The sequence below is a fragment of the Myotis myotis genome, unplaced genomic scaffold (genome assembly GCF_014108235.1).
Source record: "Myotis myotis isolate mMyoMyo1 unplaced genomic scaffold, mMyoMyo1.p scaffold_m19_p_8, whole genome shotgun sequence".
NCBI lineage: Eukaryota > Metazoa > Chordata > Mammalia > Chiroptera > Vespertilionidae > Myotis > Myotis myotis.
In genome coordinates this window covers 64,707,849-64,729,805 of record NW_023416390.1, presented here as the reverse complement: position 1 = coordinate 64,729,805, position 21,957 = coordinate 64,707,849, and the positions used below count along the sequence as shown (strand labels likewise).

General features: G+C 44.2%; 1 protein-coding gene and 1 long non-coding RNA gene across 5 annotated transcripts in view; one reads left to right on the top strand and one right to left on the bottom strand.

Annotated features, from left to right (window-relative positions):
- Positions 1-707: 707 nt before the first annotated feature.
- LOC118662262 lies at positions 708-1,895 on the bottom strand. The gene is made up of 2 exons (XR_004969657.1): positions 1,771-1,895; positions 708-1,186 (listed from the first exon to the last, which is right to left on the bottom strand). It is a non-coding gene; the product is annotated as an uncharacterized LOC118662262 (long non-coding RNA).
- A 777-nt stretch (positions 1,896-2,672) lies between these two features.
- EPC2 (enhancer of polycomb homolog 2) overlaps positions 2,673-21,957 on the top strand; it is a 121,169-nt gene continuing 101,884 nt past the window's right edge. Inside the window, exon 1 of one of the 4 annotated variants that reach the window (XM_036320898.1) lies at positions 2,673-3,099. In XM_036320898.1, coding sequence (XP_036176791.1) covers positions 2,947-3,099 — 153 coding nt within the window. In that variant the 5' untranslated portion in view covers positions 2,673-2,946. The remainder of the gene's footprint in view (positions 3,100-21,957) is intronic. The other 3 variants (XM_036320896.1, XM_036320895.1, XM_036320901.1) reach the window with 3 other exon arrangements.

Here is a 21,957-nt window from a genome sequence, read left to right as displayed (position 1 = left end):
GAGGAAACAGGAATTTGGGGGGGGGGTGTTGGGGGGGGGGCAGGCTAGACCTGGTTTTGAACCCAGTTCTGCGAGTTAGTCGTGTTGAAACGTGGCAAATTGTCTGAGCTTCATTTTCCTTATTAGCAAAGTTATAATATTTCTTCATAGGGTTGTAATGAGAATTCAGTGGAATTTAATTAATATGGATATGTATATGTTACCACTATAGTGGCTGGTATATTACAAATACCCAATATCTCCTTTCTAGAGAGAAAGGAGCAATAAATATAGGGCATGGAGAAAAGCTGCCCTTTCTGAGCCGGAGAGGTGCTGGGCACCCAGATGGGAAGCTCTGGATGACTCATTTCTTCAGCCAACTTCGGGCCTGAACAGGGCTGACCCCGTAGCAGCAACATCTTGTCCTTCCTCGCAGAGAACTGGAACTGCTCCAGAGGGGAGCACTCAGAGCCGGACATGCCCATCAGCCTGAGGAAGGTGTTGCTTACAAGAAGTGAGTCACAGCATCTCCATTGTTTCCAAAAACAAAGTGGATGGAAAACACTCAAGCCCAGATGAACAACGCCCCAAGACTGATGCACCAAGCGGGTTAGACTAGGGGTCCATATGCACCATTCTGCCTTCAAGGAGGGAGATGGAGAGAAAAGGCAGGAGGGAAAAAAAAAGGAGAGAAGAAGTGGGTGAGAAGGAGGAGTTAAGGGAGGAAGTTTTTTTGTTCGTTTTTTATAGAAATGACTGTAGGAATCAACTGTTCACACGTCTGGACTTCAGCACACCATCTCCTCTCTGAACGAGGCAGGGTATTTATCAACTATTAGAACATGGTAAAATGTGTTACACTCCTCCTAGGGATTTGGTAAGAAAGCTGGAATGCTTCAAGACTAACCAAGAAACTTGGCAAAACGAGGCCGATTCCACAATAGCTGGTATAGTTGAGGCAACCCGATCTCCCTTCCTCTTCAGGACTTTCTCTAATCCGTTCAGGCTAACGCAGTGCCTCCTTTCTCCGACTCGCTCGGCAGTCATTGCCAGTACAGCTCATTCGGTAATTACTCATGTCCTCCTGCCGGGTGTTATCTCCTGGATCGTTTTCTCCACGTATTCACAGTTGTTGTCTTGTGGTTTGTTGTTTTGCTGCCATTTATCTTTCCAGTTGCCCGGTTCTCCCACCGTTGGCGGCTCTTAACTGTTTTTTTGTTTGTTTTAAAATACATTTTATTGATTTTTTTACAGAGAGGAAGGAAGAGGGATAGAGAGTTAGAAACATCGATGAGAGAGAAACATCGATCAGCTGCCTCCTGCACACTCCCCACTGGGGATGTGCCCGCAACCAAGGTACATGCCCTTGACCGGAATCGAACCTGGGACCCTGGAGTCCGCAGGCCGATGCTCCATCCGCTGAGCCAAACCCGTCAGGGCGGCTCTTACTTTTAACCCATCTTCCCAACGACCTGCCAGCCCACCGACGTGGAAGCTCCACGCGGGCAGGAACTTTATCTCAAACTTCTTTTCGTCTTTCCCCGTAGCTGATACTGTCCACCCTTCTGCCACTTCGGAGATCTCGCTGCCTTAGTTACACTTGATCTTCAATTCTCAAGGACTCTTAATAGTTTTGAAATCAGAGGAATGTCTACCGTCCGCTAAATAACTCTACATAGTTCGGGTGACAGGCTCAAGTGCACTTGTTGCGTCTGGCAGCCGCCAGCATTAACCCTCGCAGCTGCCATGACATCCTCCCCGCCCAGGCGAGGACGAGCAGCGCCGCCTTACCTCGGAGAGGGCTTTCGGTCGGCTCTAAAGAGGGGCTGCGGGATGGAGGCCGGGGCTGCGGGGGTGGAGGCGGGGGCTGCGGGGATGGAGACCGGGGCTGCGGGATGGAGGCCGGGGCTGCGAGGGTGGAGGCGGGGGCTGCGGGGATGGAGGCCGGGGCTGCGGGATGGAGGCCGGGGCTGCGGGATGGAGACCGGGGCTGCGGGATGGAGGCCGGGGCTGCGGGCGCGTTGGAGCGGCGGCGGGCTCGGCAGGTCTGCGCCCCGCGGGCAGCAGGGAGGACCTTTCGCTCCTGCCGGGGACCAGCGAACGGGAGGTTGCAAATCAGCCGGCGCTCGGGGCGCCTGGAGACAGCGCTGCACGAATAAGTAAATAAGCGGGTCTGTAGCGATGCAGCCTCCGGGAGGAGCGCGCCACACTGCACCGCGTCCTAACAGTCGGCACATAAGTGCAGAAGCAAGTGTGTGAGTGCGGGCTGGTGGCGCGGCGACAGCCCGGCTGTCACCTCCCTTCCCGCTCGCAGACTTCAGCGCGCTCGCCCATTTCCGCGCGCTCGGCAGTGCTCTGCCCGGCGCCTTCCTCCGGGCGCCCGGCGAGCGGGAGCGGCGGCCGCGGAGGCAGAGGCGCACGCTCGGGGCGCGGGGCCCCGGCGCACCTGGCACCTGCCGCCGGCGAGAGCGCGGGCCGCCCGCCCGGCGGAGGGCCGCCCCGCGGAGGGCCGCCGCCCCTCTCCCCCGGCGCCCGAGGCGGAGCACGCTCCCGCGGGCCGGCCGCGCCGCGGAGCGAGTGGGTGGGCAGGCGAGGGAGGGGAAGGGAGAGGAAGGAGGGAGGGAGGGCGGACGGGGCGCGTCCCCGCGGCGGGGGCGCGCTCTCGCGCGGGCTGCCGGGATCGCTCGCCGCCGCTGTGGTAATGTCCGCCATGTTGGCCATGGCGCAGGGAGCGGATCGGGCGGGCGAGCGGCGGATCTAGTGTTGGGAAGCGGCCGCGGGCGGCGGGGGGCTGTTTTCGGGCGGGTGGGCGCCCATGCTGTGGCCGGGGGCCGTGCGGCGGAGGAGGAGGAGCGGGCCGGCCGCGCTGCACTGAGGAAGGAGGTGGAGGAGGCGGCGGGAGTCCTCCCCCCCTCCCCACCCGCCCCGCCGCCGCCGCCCGGGCTGTTCCTGTGAGGCGGGGAGACAATGAGTAAACTCTCCTTCCGAGCGCGGGCGCTGGACGCCGCCAAACCGCTGCCTATCTACCGCGGCAAGGACATGCCTGATCTCAACGACTGCGTCTCCATCAACCGGGCCGTGCCCCAGATGCCCACCGGGATGGAGAAGGAGGAGGAATCGGTAGGGACTCAAGTGTTTATTACCCCCCCCTTCCCTCCTCCCCCCTCCCCTTTGTCAGTCGGGCCTCGCCATTCACAGCGCGCTTTACGCTCGCTGGAGGGCGCCGCTGCCGCTCCAACGCCGGAGCCCCTACGCCGGCGGAGTAGCGTAAACCCTCCCGGCCGGCGCAGCGCCCGCCGCGGCGGCCATGTTGTTGCGTCCCCGTGTTGTGATTAGCTCGCTGCGCCTCTTACGCTGCCGTAAGGGGGCCTTGCCGTAAGCGGCGGCTGGGAATGGCGCAGGGAAATGTCCTGGCCGCACTTGGCGTAGGGCCTCTGTTTACCTTTTTTTTCCCCCTCCCCTCCCACCCGGGACCTTGGGTTAACTAAGGGGAGAGGGATCCTGTGGCTGGGAAAGCTTTGTTTTTCAAACTTGTAAATTTAGTTTGGCATGGGGTTATCTTTGAAATGACTTAGGAAGGGAAAGCGCTTTCAAAACAAACCTCTTCCTCCCAGCAAGGTAATCGTCGTCCCCCGGGCCGTGGGGGTGCCGCGGGGCGAGGCGGGGCGGCACGGCGCCGGGGGAGGGCGGAGGCCGCGGCTGCCCGGCGGGCTGTAGCGTTAGAGGGTCCGGGACCTGCTCGCTCGCTCTGCCTGCCCAGCGCGCACGGCGCCCGCGGGGTGCGCAGCCTTCGGAGGGAACCGGGGACGCGCAGCTGCGAGCCGCCGGCTGCGTGCTGTCCCCGGGACGCCTCCCCGAGAACTGTCATCGGAGGGGTGGGGAGTCTTTTAGGAGTTGACCTGGTGCGTCTGAATTGACAGTTGCATTTTTATTTTTTTTTTTTGGCAATGGCTGCTTTTCCTCCCCGATGGGTTAAATTTTTGCATACGGTTGAATTTCATCTGGGTTGACAGTGTTTATGACACCGGAGTGGTGTTACTTGCATGCGAAGTTTATAGTAACTGCACCCTCCAGAATTTCTTCAATGAACCTGCAGTCCCGCCTTATTGTCAACCCCGGGTGTTCGAGGATTGGTTCCCTCGCTTCTGTGCCTGTCAAAAGAAGGCGCGAGGTTTCTGTGATTGGTTTTCTCTTTTGACTATTAATATTGCAGGAAATGCTTTTATGCCTTTGATTGGCTGCTCGAGTTCTGGCCTCATGATATTACCCTGCCATTGCTTTCTGCTGTGATTTAATCGCATTTCTCTGTGGTGTTAGATTACTTGAAAATTTTGCACTTTCAGTAGAAAATGAATGTGGCCGCACTATCAGGAAGAACATTCCAACGTCTTTTAAGTAAATAAGAAGATGAAAGCCCAACATTTATGCTGAAAGTTTAGAATTAAGTCAGATGTGAAAAGTCTTTCGGTTGTTTGAATAAAACTTATTTCTAACTTAGCTCAGTGTTCCATGGAAAAGATAATTAAAATAAAGTTATAGTATGTACAAGAATTAATTGAATTGAACTTTAAATAACACCACTTTGGATTCCACAAATTCAAGTTTCCGTTAATGTTATTTTATGGGTTTTGACCCCCAAAGAAAGGTGGCTTCTGAGCCTTAAAGTACAGTTGTGAGAACGTGAGACAGTTTATTCTTGTATTATTTACTAGTTATTGTATTATTTTCCATACGAACAACTGCAAACCTTTGTCCCACCCTGTACTGTATGTAACTACTTGGATCCTATTATTTTGGTTTGGGAAAAACTTTAATCAAAAAATTTGTTCTAGAATGAATAATTAGCCGGTGGAAGATATGTTACTGTTTGTAAACAGTGATGAACATTATATTTAGTTACTGCTTTAGGTCCTTAGTTTGCCACATGTGTCTTGGTATTTTATTTTTTTATTTTTATTTATTTATTTTTTTTATAGGAACAAGAGCCTATTGAATAAGGCTTTTTTTTTTTTTAATATATTTTATTGATTTTTTACAGAGAGGAAGGGAGAGAGATAGAGAGTCAGAAACATCGATGAGAGAGAAACATCGATCAGCCGCCTCCTGCACATCCCCCACCGGGGATGTGCCCGCAACCCAGGTGCGGTACATGCCCTTGACCGGAATCGAACCCCGGGACTCTTCAGTCTGCAGGCCGACGCTCTATCCACTGAGCCAAACCGGTTTCGGCGTGTCTTGGTATTTTATTTGAATTTAGGGGGGAAAACTTGCAGTTAGTTATTTTTGATATATGAAAAATAAATGCTTAATTAACCCCAGCACAATTTTGTTTATTAGTGTTAACGTTGGGTTATTTTCAGAAGCCTGCTTCATCTACCCAATTTTAGGCAAGAAGAAATCCAAATTCTAATAGAACTAGAGTTGTCTCAGGACTTCTTGTCTCTGTCCTGTCCTTTCTGCCTCTTTAATGTTACAAGTGGAGGTTCTTAAAATCAAAGCTAAACTAAACAAACCCTGACAGTTAAGATTTATATATGCAGTCTGAAGTCTTTTGCTTCCCCAGAATGTTTAAATGCGATATTAGTTTTTTCTTCTTCTTTTAAAAATTAACATAAGTCGGAAGACTTGTTTTTTCATGAGTGACAGCCAGTTGTCATCTTTCTATAACTTGGTCTCTGTAGTGCTCCTTATTGCTTGGTCTAGGTCAAATAGTGTAGAATCTACACAACCAGAAAGATCAGGTAATCAGTGGTTCTACCACCTCCCCATGAATTTGTATAGTGGTAGTTGATGTTTTTAACATATCTATCATTTTTGGAATACTTCTTATGCACCAGGTACTGTACCAAGACTTTGCCTTATTATTTTACTTAATCCTTTTTAAAACCAACTTTCTTAGGTATAATTTAAATACAATAAAATGTACCCATTTAAAGCATCAAGTTTAATGAATTATGACAAATGTGTATTCTGATGGAAATACCACAATCAGATATAAAAACATTTTAAACACCCAAAAAGTCCCCTTGTGCTCCTTTGCAAGTTAGTCCGTCTCCACCAGTAATTCTGAGCAACCACTGATTTGCTTTCTCTCATTATAGAATAGTTTTGTCTTTTCTAGAACTTCATATAAATGGAATCATACATATTTTATTGTGTCTGGCTTCTTTTGCTCAACATAATGCATTAAGGATTCATCCTTGTTGCATATAGCAGTCCATTCCTTTTACTGAATTTACATACTGTAATATGGGTGTGGGCAAAAGTAGGTTTACTGTTGTAATACAAATAAATAGTTAAACAATAATATAAGGATAAACTGTTTTGCATAATTACAATTGTAAACCTACTTTTTGCCCACCCCTGTTTTCCTTCCTTCCTTCCTTCCTTCCTTCCTTCCTTCCTTCCTTCCTTCCATCTTTCCTTCCATCTGTTGTTGGATTTTCAGTTGTTTCTAGCTTTTAGTTTTTATTTAATCCTGTAACAGCCCTTTGAAGTTTTGTTTCTATTTTATAGATGAAGAAATTGAAGGGTCTAACTCTAACTGCTAGTAACTGGCAGGGGTAGAATTCAGATCCTTGCCTTTAATGTCACAAAAGCCCGCTCTCATAACCACTATGCTGCATATTGACTTTTTACAGAACTCCGAATGATCTTACGAACGATTATTACGTTAATTATAGTTTTTGTAAATAAAGTACTTTTTATAATTTTGGGAACCGTAAATGATATTGATTTGATTAAAATATTTAATTAAGTGTAATTTTTCATCACTTTGACTTTTGCTCTTGGCTTTTCAAATTTTCTCTTTTTTTTTTCTTGTAAGTCTGTTAACTTTGCTTTTCCATATGTTGGCACCATTATGTTTATCTGAGTATTTGTTATCCTAACCATATAATAAACTTGTAGGAAACTATCCTATTTTATTATATTTTTTCCTAGTAGAATGTAATCTCTATAAGGGCAGGGATCTTTGCAGGTTTTGTTCCTTAATATATTTCAGTTCCTGGAACTGTGCCTGTCACATAACTTATGCTTGATATATGTTTGCTGAGTATTGAATGAGCTTCTATTTCATTTTCTATACCAAGAGCTAGGTTTTTATGAAACACTGTGTGTGTGTGTGTGTGTGTATAAAATTCGTTAGCACAATGTGGTACGTTATTGTCCCAGGGATTCTTGTTGGTTTATTATTTTGATGTACTGTGTACACTCAAATACTCGTTTGTTTTCCCTCTTGAGTCAGGCCTCTTTAAATACAGAATTTTTTATAGATGGGTATGGTTGCAGTATTAGTCTTTATTTGTGTTAGTTACCCCTCTCATAGGTATATATAGATTTGTGTAAGATCTCTTTATACTGGAATGAACCAAAATCTACATGAAGCATGTGATTCCATTTATTTTTAAAGAAAAAGATCATGACTGAGTTAAATTGCCATTTCTCCCCTCATGTTAGTTGCCTAATTTTTGTTATCTTAATATTTTGTGATATTTTGAATGGGAGAGTAGAAATATATTCAATCTTTCTACCATTTCAAAGTTATTTTTGGTACTAATATATTTCATGTTTCATAATAGGGGGTTCTATAGAGGGTATAAAAGGCAGTTTTGTAAACTGATATTGTAAAAACATTAAGCATTTTTGGTTTGGTTTGGGTTTGTATTTTTTTTTTCCCAACAAAAGTAAATACCAGCCAGGTATCATCTAAGTTCCAGGTGTTACCTAAATAAGAGATTGGGAAACTATTGAAAGGGTTCTGTATATCAATGTGTGTAAGTCTGTGCTGAAGTGCTGTTAGGATTAAAAGAAGAATATGATACTGATCTTGACTTCAGGGAACTTAAATGAATCATTGAGGTCAAAAATGTATTTGGAAAGTTAGCAAAAACTACCAGGTTAAGTCAGCCTGAAAGACATTAAAAGAGCATTAGAAAAAGTTAACTGTTGGTGCAGTTAAGAGGAGTAAGAGAAAACTGTTTCTGGAATGTATAGAGAAGGCTCCTTGGAGAGGGATTTAACAATTTGGACTTTCAGGTTTGGTTGTGTGGGTATGTTGAAGCAAATATTTAGTGCAGAAATACTCAAAACTAGTTCTGTGGATGTTACACAGACTAATGCATGTTATATATATTTTTTATCCTCACCCAACCAAGCCACCTGGCTATGGCTCTTCTTGCATGTTATGTTTTTGAATCTATCCTTGTCTATCCTTCCCCTACTTACAGAAACTTGAGGGGGGCTGCAGTCTATCATTTCTGAGCATGTCATTCTCTTTGATCTTTCTCCTTTTTTTGGACATGCAGATGACTTTTACCCCTCCCCCCCCCCTTTGTTTCCTGCTGTATCTTCAGCACTAGATACTGTTTATAATCTAGAAGTCACTCAGTAAATATCTGGTGATTGAATGAATAAAATTGTTGCAGTGGAGACTAGGTTGAAAAAAGGGTAGGATTATGCCAGATTATACAGAGTTTTGAATGTTAGGCCCAGCAGTTTGTAGGATGGTGTAGAAGAAAGAATTGAGGTACAAGTGTGAAATCTGTTTTCTAAGTTTTAGTTCTGTTGTTATGTGGCCATGTGATCTGGGAAAGTTGCCTACCTTCTCTGAACCTCTGGTTGTTCATCACTACCATTTATTGAGTGTGTGTTATTGAGTGTGTTGAGCATGTTCCAGGCACTTCCTTAAACTCAGTAGATGGTTTAGAGCTCATTATAACACTAGGATGGGTGGTTGCTATTATTTCTTTTCCAGGAAAAGAACCCGAGCCTTTAGAAATTAAGTATCTTGCACAAGGGTGCTCCTGTCTAAACTAGAACATGATAGAGGTGGTACCTGAACTCGGGCTCTATAGGTTCATGACCCTGGGCTCTTCTCTTCACCATTGTACTGCTCATCTGTAAAATAAGTGTGTAGAGAAGCAGATGATATCTGAGTGTCATTACGTTTCTACTGTTCTATCACTTAATATCTCATAGGCATGGAGGAGGTACTAACTTTTGCCTCAGGGTATATTATGAAAGAAACTTTGTGGTGAATTCTTTTTGTAAACACATTCCTTTTTTAAAAATTCAAAGGCATGATCTATCTGTGGTGTAAGTTTAGATTTCATCAGTATCAGTTCTCTAAAAATGAGGCCTAAAAATGTTTGACTGGTAGGATCAGTAGGTTGGTTTCAAGTAACAGAAACCAAGTCTGGTTTCTTTAACATTCCTGGAGATTGTTTCACAGACTCCCAAGAAAGAAGTGAACAGTCAAGATTTGGGAAGGCCAAGAACCAGGGCAGGTATGGTGACATTAATGTCATTCTAATAATTCCCAATCTTTTGAGAAGTAATATAGGTTAGTGGTTAAGTACATGTATGTGTTCTGGAGCCAGACTGTATGGGTTTGAGTCACCAGGCAGGTTAATTTCATCTATGAAATCTAATGGAGTTATTGGGAGGATGAATTGTAGTGTGCTTGGGATAGTTCGTGGCTTGCAGTCAGCATATAATAAGTATTAGCTATTATTATCATCAATGATATATTTCTTTAAGTTCAAAATTCCAGATTCCTGAGATGGAGTGTTATTGGTTTGGCCTGCATCAGGTATCTGTCTCCCTCTAAGTCTACCAGTCAAGAACAGGGGGAGTTAGTATACATGTGCAATTAAGGGCTACCCTCCTGGGAATGGGGTTTTAGCCAGGAGCTGCCCTGAGAGATTTTCCGGTGGGTATATAGCATCATAATCAAAAGTTGTGGAGTTAAATTGTTTAAATTCATGGTTTGACCCAAGGTGAATTTGTATACTTGTTGTGTTTTTACAGACCTTAAATTTGTAAGGTGTTTTATTTTTTTTATTGGGATATTTTTTCCATTGCTTTTCAGAGAATATGGAAGGGAGGGAGGGGGAGAGAGGAGAAATACTGATGCACACATTGACTCCTTGTCTCTGGCATGCATCCTGATTCGGTGGGGGAGTGAATTTGGGGGGCATGCGGAGGAACCCGCAACTCAGGCCCTTGATTGGGAATTGAACCCATGACCCTTCGGTGTATGGGCTGACGCTCTAACCACAGCCACATCTGCCAGGGTTGTAAGGTGTTTTAATGAGATTAGAATAATTTGAATGTATTACATTTCTTGATGAAATTTGAATTAGAGACTATCAAAGAAGTCTCCAGAATCCCTTTAAAGAAAGCAAACCCTTCACACTTACTAATTTTCAAAATAGCAAGGCATGAATTTTGTGTGACCTCAAAGGAGTTATTTAACCTTTTTGGCTCTTAGTTTTCTCATTTGTGAAATAGAATTGGATTGAATGACCTAAAAATTACTGCATCTGTGAATTAACATGTCTACCTAGAACTAACAAATGAGAGACTAGATATTAGGAAAATATATATTAATAGGTAAGGTTTAACTCTAACACTATTGTAAATGCTTTCAATTTTGTTTAGAGTCCTTTTTTTTTTTTGCTTTTTTTTTTATTGCTTAAAATATTACAAAGAGTAGTACATTTGTCTCCTTTAGAGTCCTTTTTTTTTTTTTTTTTTAATGAGGATCGGTTACATTTACCCGCAATCTGACACTGATTTTTTTCCTAGAGATCAGTAGGGCAGTCCACTCTTTAAGTTTTGGTTATAATCAGTTCCCTTGCTTTCATAAAATTTTCTTTTTCTATCTTTTCTACTCTTACTCGCTGCTGTAAATGTTCTGAATTTTGGCATACTTTTAACCCCTACTACTTGAGTTTGTTCTAATTTTCTAATATCTCGTGTGTGTATGTATGGCTATAGATATATGTATGAGACAATGAGAGCACAAGTGAGAGAAGAGACACCTGTTTTTCCAATTAAACCATATACTTTAAGGAAGGTATCATGTCTTTGTTTTATTCAGCTCAGATACCTACCGAGGCACTTAAGTGATAGAAAGTTTATAATTTAGGCATGGCCACTGGGATTGAGTTTGACTGTATTACTGAAAACATAGCACTGCATCTTTATTTCAAGTACAGTTGAGGTGGAAAAACTGTAATAGATGCAAAAGGGACTACCTGAGGTAGAAAGGATACTAGGTAGGGATAAGCCATGAAGGAGACAGTGTAGGTTGCAGAAGGTCCATCAATGATTAGTTGATCTTACCTTATGACTGACCCTTGATTCTTTTTTGTTTTTGTTTTGCGTTGTTTACACTTAAATGGAATAAGCCTTCAGATTTGCCTACTCATCATGTAGTACTGCTGCTTTTGAGATTTATACTAGAAGATGGCAGTCACTTCCAGATTCTTTTTAGCACCATTTTCATATATCTGCTTTTAGGTTTCTTTTGTCTTGTCAGCTAGTAATACTGTGCAGTTTGAGGAATGCAGAGTGGAAGAGTCAGCCCATTTGCTTGCTCTCTAACTCATATCCTCATATCTTTACCTCCAGCTTTCTTATTGCCCCCCCCTTTTTTTGGTGGGCAAAGGATAAAGTTGTTGGTTGGGGAGCCTGCAAGCAACTCTTAGTTGGTACTACTAATCTGATGAAGTTGTTGGAACTTCCAAATTGTGATTTAGTTTCCAATTTTGGCCTCTGTCACTTTCTCTCTGGGCAAGATAAAATACTTTATCTTCTTAAATAACATTTCTTTATACTTTAATGAGAAGTATCTAAAAAAGGTAACTTTAAAGGTTATTTTTTTTTTTTTTGTAAGACCTAAGTTAGTACTTTCTACAGGCAATTGCTATTATTTATTACTGGTAATTTTTAGTTATACAGAATTATAAATAGTAATAAATAAAAATATGGAAGAATAAAATATACAGAGTATTTCCATACATTATTGTGGTATAGTTTCACATTTTTTTCTTCTGCCAATTAAATATATTTTTACATCTGATAGACATTAGCAAATTGATACTTTACTTTTCTCTTTTCATCTCTGTTTTCTGGCAGAGCAGCTAACAGTCAAATTGATTTAAAAAATTAAAAGCTGAAAATTAATAGCCAAGAGAACTAAATCTTTAACAAATCCTTGGAGCAATAATTGAGTCTTGAATAATTGATATTGTATTTGTTTTGTAGGTTTTTTTTTAGATTAGAGAGATTAGTTTTTGATGGGTGGAAATAGGTTTTAGTGGTAAAAATCTGTTCAGTGGGTGGTATACACTAGAGAGCAGAAGCAAGTGAAGTGATAGATTTTAATATACCAGTGAAGCCTGAGGTGAACACTTAAGTTTGGAAATTTTGAAAAGCATGGTACTGAAGAGGATAGTGTTGACATTTACTTGATTCTTGAGATTGTTCTCAACTGGGACGTTTTTTGGTGTTTGTGCGTAGTTAGTTGTTTAGGGAAGGCATATCAGGAAGTTTATTAATCAGTCTCCTGCCCACTAATTTCTAGTAGCATAATGATTGTAATAATCCCATAATGTTTCCTCCTTCTGTTTCCAGATGGGGGCTATTGCACTTGATTTGAGAACTATTATCCAAGCTTCTTAACATGTTTTGTGACTTGGACTCCTTTGGTGAAATTCCTCAGAAGATATTTGAATGCATAAAATAAAATAAACCAATTATATTGAAATGTAGTTATCAACATTAAAACAGTTTTTAATTTACATATTTAACACATTAGTAACTGGATGTAGATTTGAGTCTAATTGTCTTAAATTTGAAGTAGTGATGAGTATAAACAATATTTTGACAAGTGCGTCCATTGTAATATGACAAAAGATCTGTGGCTTTTGTATTGCTAGTCAAAAGTATTACTAATACCACTGTGGTCTAATTACATCTATAATAATAAAAGGGTAATGTGCTAATTATACTGGACAGCCAAACGACCTTCCAGACGTCCTTCCCAACGAAGCCGCAGCTGTGGGGGCCAAGGCAGAGGCCGTTAGGGGCGATCAGACAGGCAGGCAGGCACAGAGAAGTTAGGGACAATGAGGCAGGCAGGCAGGCAAGCAGTTAGGAGCCAGTAGTCCTGGATTGTGAGAGGGTGCATGAATTTCATGCACTAGGTCTCTAGTTAATAATAAAAGGAAATGTTAAATATGTAACAAGTTAGTGAAATTAGAGAGAGGATTATTTTCTCACCCAAGTTCATGGATTCTTCAGGTTTTTCAGTGAATGTTTTGGGGAATCTATAACGTTTGGTTCAGAACTCCTCAGAAGAATTTCCATGGCCCAAATGACAATCCCCTTCTGGGTCATTCTTCTTCCAAATATATAATCAGGCTACAGATTTTATTCCCATATACTTTACAAAGTGGTCCCCCTGAGATTTTAATATTCCTAGCTTTTTAAAATTGAAATACAATAGATCCACATTATTTAAATATAAAAATTTAATAGCACAAAATGATACACATAAAAAGTATCTTCCCCATGTCCCCAGACACTCTACAGAGGTAACTGTGTGTGTGTGTGTGTCCTAGAAAAATTTCTAAACACATGCTTTTTACTCAGTGAAATAGACAAATATTTCTCTAGTTGTATTCATTTTATGAGTGATATATAATCTTTTAATTCCTTAATCTACAGTCATATGTCAGATAACTTTTACTTTAAATTTTTTCCCTTTAAAATCTCTGAGAAATTCGCAAATTATAGCTTTCTGATAAACCATTTGGAGTTTGGATAGCAAACCTTAACCTGTTATTTCCATGTGGGAATTTGGTTGTCAGTAAGCCTTGCATTCTGCAGAGACTTTTATTTATTTTTTTATATATAAAATATTAAAGTCAGATTAACTATTGATTAAATGACTTGCCTCCGATTTTTTTTTAACAATCTAATATGGCCTTAAATAGCAACTTGGATCAGAAGGAGCATGCATCATATTCGTAAACTGGATCTGCCTTACAGACTACACTCTCAACCTTTGAGTGTAATGTTTGTGATGTTTATTCATTGAATAAATAGCTCCATGAGCACAGGGACTGTCTGTACTTCCTTTGTATCTCATCTGGTACAGTCAGTGAGATATGGCAGCTGCTCACTAAATATTTGCTGATGTGATAAACAGTGTCTGCTGTGTACTTTAGACATGGAAAGAGGTAAAATGTGGTACCTGTCTTCAAGCAGCTTCCAGTCCCATAGAAAAGAGTTGCACACGGATAACTCCGTATGAGGCTTAATGTGTTATGTGGAAGATAAAAATGGTACTTGGAATTTCATGACACAAGAGACCAATTTGAACAAGAGTATATGTGGATTCATGTAGTAATAGCTAATTGAGTATAATATACTTTTTACAAATCAGTTTAAAAATTATATCCATATGCCAGAATGCTGTAAGTTGTTGGGGTGTGTGTTTTGTTTTGTTTTGTTTAATAGATATTTTTTCATATTGAAAAGTGTATGATGCCCAGGAGAGTTGTTAGAGGATTAGAATTGTTGTGATTTAGTGTAGATTCACCTTTTAGGACAGGCATGCTGGTGTTAAGAATAGTACCTTTTAAAGCAGCGGTCACCAACATTTCGGACCTCATGGACCACCAGTGGTCTGTGGACCACCGGTTGGCAACCGCTGTTTTAAAGAGTTCTGAGGACAAGAAACTTGGTGTTATGGAGGATGGCCTAAAGCAGTGGTCGGCAAACTCATTAGTCAACAGAGCCAAATATCAACAGTACAACGATTGAAATTTCTTTTGAGAGCCAAATTTTTTAAACTTAAACTTAAACTATATAGGTAGGTACATTGTTATTAACTTAATTAGGGTACTCCTAAGGCTTAGGAAGAGTACAATCAAGGGGCCAAAGAGCTGCATGTGGCTTATAAGCCACAGTTTGCCAACCATGGGCCTAAAGAAACCGTGTTGCTTGATACAAATAATTTGCAGCTTTTACTGATTTTGGTTTAAAGCACAGGATCACTCTCCATAAAGAAACTACTTGAAAGAAGCTTGTCTATACATTATAGGTGCTTCAATAGTGTAACAATAGCAGTAACCCTTCTGTTTTATTTGAAACTAGAGGCCCAATGCATGAAATTGGTGCAAGGGGCTTGGCCCTAGCAGTCACGAGGGCTTGCTTTGGTTCTTGCAGCCCTGGCTTCGGCTGGAAAGTCGTTCGGCTCTCTAGTCTATTTAGCATATTACGTTTTTATTATTATAGATAGCCTCAGCCATCTTAGCAGATTTCATCAGGGCTTTCAAAATATCTGTAAAATAAATATAAAAGATTAGGTCAGGATTCTCAAACTTTGGCATGCATCATAATCACCTGGAAGGCTTGTTAAAACACTGATCACTGGTGATTCCCAGTAGTGTTGGATTTAGTAGGTCTGGGGTGGGGCCCGGGATTTTGCACTTTTAACAAGTTCCCAGGTGATCTGATGTTGCTTGCCCAGCAACACCACTTTGAGAGCCACCAGGTTAGGAGGGAGAAGAGTGGTTCTCATCTAGGCCACACGTCAGAATATCTCGATGCTTTTCTAAAGTACATGCGTAGGCTTTACCCTAGATCAGTGGTTCTCAACCTGTGGGTCGCGACCCCTTTGGGATCAAACGACCCTTTCACAGGGTTCGCCTAAGACCATCGGAAAACACATCTATAATTACATATTGTTTTTGTGATTAATCACTTTGCTTTAATTATGTTCAATTTGTAACAATGAAATTGGGGGTCACCACAACATGAGGAACTGTATTAAAGGGTCGCGACATTAGGAAGGTTGAGAACCACTGCCCTAGATTTACCAACCGAATTACCCTTTATGGCTGATTTTGACTTTTTAAGTAGAAAATTAGCATGCATGCCTATGATCCCGTCCTGTCTGCCTTGCCATTTTACCATTCTATTCAGAATTTTTGTGCTCTAATTCATTGGCTTTCAACCTCTTTTGGCTGTGACAGTGTGTGTGTGTGTGTGTGTGTGTGTGTGTGTGTGTGTATGTATACACAACCAAAATAAAGTACACATTGACACACACACACATACTAGTACACATTCAGTGGATTTTTATATTTCACAGTAGTTATGTTCTGTAGAGTTGCTATGAACAGTGAATGAACCATTGCTCCTAGAGGAAATACAGGGTTAGGTTCCTGTAAGCCTCTGGTCTCAGAGTGTGTGTGTGTGTGTGTGTGTGTGTGTTTTGGTTAATCCTCACCTGAGGATATTTTTCCATTGATTTTTAGAGAGAGTGGAAAGGAGAGTGAGAGACAGAGAGAAACATTGTTGTGAGAGAGACACATCAACCAGGGCCCGTGATCAAGCCTGCAACCGAGGTACATGCTCTTGACCAGAATTGAACCTGGGATGCTTTAGTCTGCAGACTGATGCTCTATCCACTGAGCCAAACCTGCTAGGGTTGGTCTCAGTGTATTTTCATCAACCAATCAATACATACATAACCTTGTTTTACATAGGTCTGTTTAAAGATGCTTTATATAGTATATATCGTTGATTCGTTGATATTGAACTTAGGCCACTGGCACTGTAAGTCATGCCTGAATAAAGCTTGTCTAACATACGATATTTTCTCTGTAAGGCATATCCCAGCCTTCTTGTGCTTAGGCACACTAAACAGCACTGCAGCACTACAGTTGTGGGTACAGAGGGGGGGAAGTAAACAGTGAAATAATTTTTAAAATGCAAAAACCATACCACTAAATAGAACATTAAAAGGACAAAATAGAAAGTTTTCATTTCTTAAAAAAGGCTCTGGTTTTTTAATTAGTGTTAAGGCATCCCCCACCCCCACCCCCTTTTCTCTGGTCCTTAATTACTTCAAATTTTTTTCTAGAATTTATATGTTTTGTTCTAGTGTGCACTGCTCTGTAGATCCAATTTTTTTTATCCAAATGAATATTCATTTGTCCAAACATCATTAAAAAAAATACTTTTTCCCTGGTTTAAGATGCCATTTTCACCATATTTGAATTTTCTTAGGCATTTGAGCTTATTTCTTGACTTTATATTTTGTTTCATTGTGCAAAAAAATTTTACTGTTTTAATCATTAATCATTTCATTATTTTATCTATTTTTATCATTCTAAAATATATCTGGAAGGGTTAGTAACTTCTCTCATTCTTATTGTTCTTCTTTTTCAGAGTTTTTCTTACTATATTTTCTTGTTTATTTTCCCATATGAACTTTATAAATTTTGTTTAACTCTAGAAAAAAGTTTGGTGTTTTTATTGGGATTCACTATACCTTTATAAAGTATTGACATCCTTATGATGTTGACTTCCTATCCAAGAGCATGGTTTATCTCTTCATTTGTTGAAGTGTACTTAAATCTTTCAGGAGCAGTTTTCTTATTGGTTTTGTTCATTTTTGGTTAAGCTTATTCTTTGGAATTCTGCCTATTTGGTTGCTGTTGTAAATATCATCTCTTTCATTATATCTTATGACTTGTTATTGCTTGTATTTTAAAAATCTATCAATTTCTATGTTAATTTTATTTCATGTGACTGTTGCTTTCTGTTATTTCTGTCACTGGGTCACCATTGGTTTTCTTACCTACTCTACAATACTTTTCAGTCATTACTTGGAATTTCTAAGTCACTTTACACCATCACCTCCCCCAAAAGAGCTTTTATTCTTAATACTAGAGACCCGGTGCACAAAAATTTGTGCACTCGGGGGGGAGGGAGGGTCCCTCAGCCCAGCCTGTGCCCTCTTGCAGTCTGGGAACCCCTCGGGAGATAACGACCTGCTGCCTTAGGCCTGCTCCCGGGTGGCAGAGGGCAGGCCCAATCCCTAGGTGCAGCCCCTGGTCAGGCTCAGAGCAGGGCCAATTGGAGAGTTGGGGCGGCGCCCCTGTCATGCACAGAGCAGGGCGGATCGGGAGGTTGCGATACCACCCTCAGTCATGCTCAGGGAAGGGCCGATTGGGGGGTTGGGGCACCGCCCCCTGTCACACTCAAGGCAGGGTCAATGGGGAGGTTGTGGCGCCACCCCCTGTCATGCACAGAGCAGGGCCAATCAGGGGGTTGGGGCGCTGCCCCTTGTCATGCACAGAGCAGGGCCCATCAGGGGGGTTGGGGCTCCGTACCCTGTCACGCACAGAGCAGGGTCAATCAAGGGGTTGGGGAGCTCCCCCCTGTCACACACAGAGCAGGGTCAATCAGGGGGTTGGGGAGCTCCCCCCTGTCATACACAGAGCAGGGCCAATCAGGGGGTTGGTTGGGGAGCTCCCCCCTGTCACGCACAGAGCAGGGCCCATCAGGGTGGTTGGGGCTCCCTACCCTGTCACGCGCAGAGCAGGGTCCATCAGGGGGTTGGGAAGCTCCCCCCCGTCACGCACAGAGCAGGGTCCATCAGGGGGTTGGGAAGCTCCCCCCGTCACGCACAGAGCAGGGCCCATCAGGGGGTTGAGGAGCTCCCCCCTGCCACTCACAGAGTAGGGCCAATAGGGGAGTTGGGGCACCGCCCCCTTTCACACTCAGGGCAGGGCAGATGGGGAGGTGATGGCTCTACCCCATCACACACAGAGCAGGGCCTGTGGTGGTGGTGGTGGGGGGGGGGTTGGGGCGCCGCCGCCCTCTATCACCCACAGAGTAGGGCCAATCAGGGGGTTGGGGCGCCACCACTCTCACACTCAGGGCAGGGCCGATGGGGAGGTGATGGCTCTACCCCATCACACACAGAGCAGGGCCCCTGGTGGTGGTGGTGGGGGGGGGGGTTGGTGCGCCGCCGCCCTCTATCACCCACAGAGTAGGGCCAATCAGGGGGTTGGGGCGCCACCACTCTCACACTCAGGGCAGGGCCGATGGGGAGGTTATGGCTCTACCCCGTCACACACAGAGCAGGGCCCATGGTGGGGGGAGTTGGGGCGCCGCACCCTGTCACACACAGAGCAGGGCCGATCAGGGGGTTGGGGCGCTGCAGCCTGTCACATACAGAGCCGCAGGGCAATCGGGGTTGGGGAGCTCCCCTGTATCAGGCACAGAGCAGGGCCGATCAGGGGGTTGGGGCGCGTTCCCCTGTCAGGAACAGAGCAGGGCGGATAGGGAGGTTGTGGCCCCGCCCCCTGTCACACACAGAGCTGCAGGGCGATCAGGGGGTTTGGGCGCTGCCCCCTGTCACGCTGATCCCGGTGCCGGGAGGCCTCGCGGCTCTGCCGATCCCGGTGCTGGGAAGCATATTACCCTTTTACTATATAGGACAGAGGCCTGGTGCATGGGTGGGGGCTGGCTGGTTTGCCCTGAAGGGTGTCCTGGATCAGGGTGAGGGTCCCCACTGGGATGCCTGGCCAGCCTGGATGAGGGGATGATGGCTGTTTGCAGCTGGTCACACACCCTTCAGGGTGGGGGTCCCCACTGGGGTGCCTGGCCAGTCTGGGTGAGGGGCTGAGGGCTGTTTTCAGGTTGGCGGGTGACTGAAGCTTCCATCCTGTCCTTTTTTTCTTTTTTTTTTATTCTGGGCCAGCTTTAGCTCTGGCTCCAGCTCTTAGGCCTCTGCTGCTGAAAGCAGGTATCTGGTTTGTTTGCGTTCTATAATCGAAACTCTGTATCAACTCCAGCTCTGAGATCCCGGCTCGCTGAATGCTGGTTTCTGGGGTTCTGTTTAGCTTCTATATTTGTTACAATGTTTCAAACTGCAAGCTCAGAGGCCGGCAAGGCAGGCAGGGAACATTGGAGTCCTCCGTCACTGAAGCAAGCAAGCCTCATGTTTGCTTCCAGCTGCCTGGCTGCCGGCCGCCATCTTGGCTGGCAGTTAATTTGCATATCACCCTGATTAGCCAATGGAAAGGGTAGCGGTCGTACTCTAATTACCATGTTTCTCTTTTATTAGATAGGACTAGAGGCCCAGTGCACAAAATTTGTGCACGGAGTTGGGGGGGGGGGTCCCCTCAGCCCACCCTCCACCCTCTCGCAATCCGGGATCCCTCTCACAATCTGGGACCGCTGGCTCCTAACTGCTTTGATTCCTTGATTGCCCCTAATTGCTTCTGCCTGCCGGCCTGATCGCCCCCTAACCGCTCCCCTGCTGGCCTGATTGACGCCTAACTGCTCCCCTACCAGCCTGATTGCCCCCAGCTGCCCTCCCCTGCCGGCCTAAGTGCCCACAACTGCGCTCCCCTGCCAGCCTGATTACCCACAACTGCCCTCCCCTGCTGTGACCCGCCTCCTCTGCCAGGCCCCGGCTCTGCTGTGCATGCGGCCATCTTGTGACGACATGAGGGTGTAATGGGTGAGAGCATGATGACCACCTAGGCTATTATTAGTATAGATAGGTATACTGTTGTGGATATCTGATTTTGGCATTTATTCTGATACTTCTACCCTCTCCCCCAAAGCAATTTCTGGCACCAGCATATTATCTTACAGTTCAACTCAGTTCTGACACTATCTGGAAATAGCATCTGTTGCCAATCAAAAGTCCAGATTGCCACCTGTGTTTTCAACTGACAGTTATAGATTGGAGGTTTCAGCGATCCTTCACCTGGGTTTAATTATGACTGACTGGTTATAGATTGGAGGTTTTAGTGATCAGTATCTGGCTGCTCACAGAACTCAGAGAAACATTTTACTTGCTAGATTACTGGTTTATTATAAAAGAACTAGAGGCCTGGTGCACGAAATATGTGCACTCGGTGGCGGGGGGGCACGTCCCTCAGCCTGGCCTGCGTCCTCTCACAGTTCGGGAGCCCTCAGGGGATGCCCAACTGCCGCTCCCCTGTGGGGAGTAGGCCAAAGCCAGTTGGACATCCGTAGCACTGCCATAGAGGCAGGAAAGGCTCCCACCACCACCATTGCACTCACTAGCTGTGAGCCTGGCTTCTGCCTAAGTGCGCTTTCCCTGTGGGAGTGCACTGATCCCCAGAGGGCAGCTCCTGCATTGAGCGTCTGTCCCCGGGTGGTTAGTGCACGTCAAAGCGACTGGTCGTTCTGCCGTTCGGTCGATTTGCATATTAGCCTTTTATTGTATAGGATATAACTCAGGGTCAGCCAGATAGAAAGAAATGCATTGGGCATTGTGTTCTGGTTTGCTTTTTCTAGAATCTTATATAATAAAAAAAAAAAGAAACATGTAAATTGACCGTCCCTCTGCTACGCTCACCAGCCAATCAGGAATGAGTATACAAATTAACCCGACAAAGATGGCAGATTAATTTGCCTACACAGGTACCGGGTGGAGAGTGGAGCGGCTTGGGGAAATTCGCTCCCCAAGCCACCAGACAGAGAGCAGAGAGGGAGAGCTGGTGGCTTGGAGGACTTGGCAGAGTGGGAGGCCATGGGACAGAGACAGAGCAGGAAGGGAAAACCAAGATCATGGGGAGCACCCGGAATTCTGGGAATAGTAGTTTTGGTGGCAGCCCCAGGACCGGAAACAGAAGCGGGAGCACTAGGAATGCTGGGAATCGTACTTCTGGTGGCAGATGGGTCTCCTAGATACTAGAGGAAAGTGAGCCTGGAGCAAGTTACTGTTGTGGTAGGGGATGGAGAGAAAGCAAAGGTGAGAGACATAAGTAAAATCAGAGTGTCTAAGAAAAATTAAAGGGAAGAGATCGTAAAACTTCCAGGAAATCTCCACCAATGAAGCAAAGAAAAAAAAATGCCTCTATTCTGTGAGCAACAAACCAAACTGAGTTGGGGTCTCAGACAATTCGCTCATATGATTGCAAAGACAGACAGGAACTCCCAGATTGGAGAGGGTGCAGGTCGGGCTGAGGGACACCCCCCCCCCCCCCCCCAGTGCACAAATGTCGTGCGCCGGGCCTCTAGTTTTATATAAATGAAATCATAGTATATATTCTTTTTTGGTCTGGCTTCTTAGCATAATTGTTTTGAGATTCATAAATATGATAGCATTTAACAATAATACATTCCTCTTTATTGCTCAGTAGTATTCCATGTTATGGCTATACCATAATTTATCCTTTTATTGGTTGGTTGATTTTTGGCTCTTACAGATAAAGCTGCTATGAATATTTGTGTATGTACATCTGCTTTCATTTATTTTGGTGAAATATCTGGGGGTGAAATGGCTTGATCATATGGTTTACTAATACATATTTTAAAAGGTTTAACTTAAAACGATCAAAC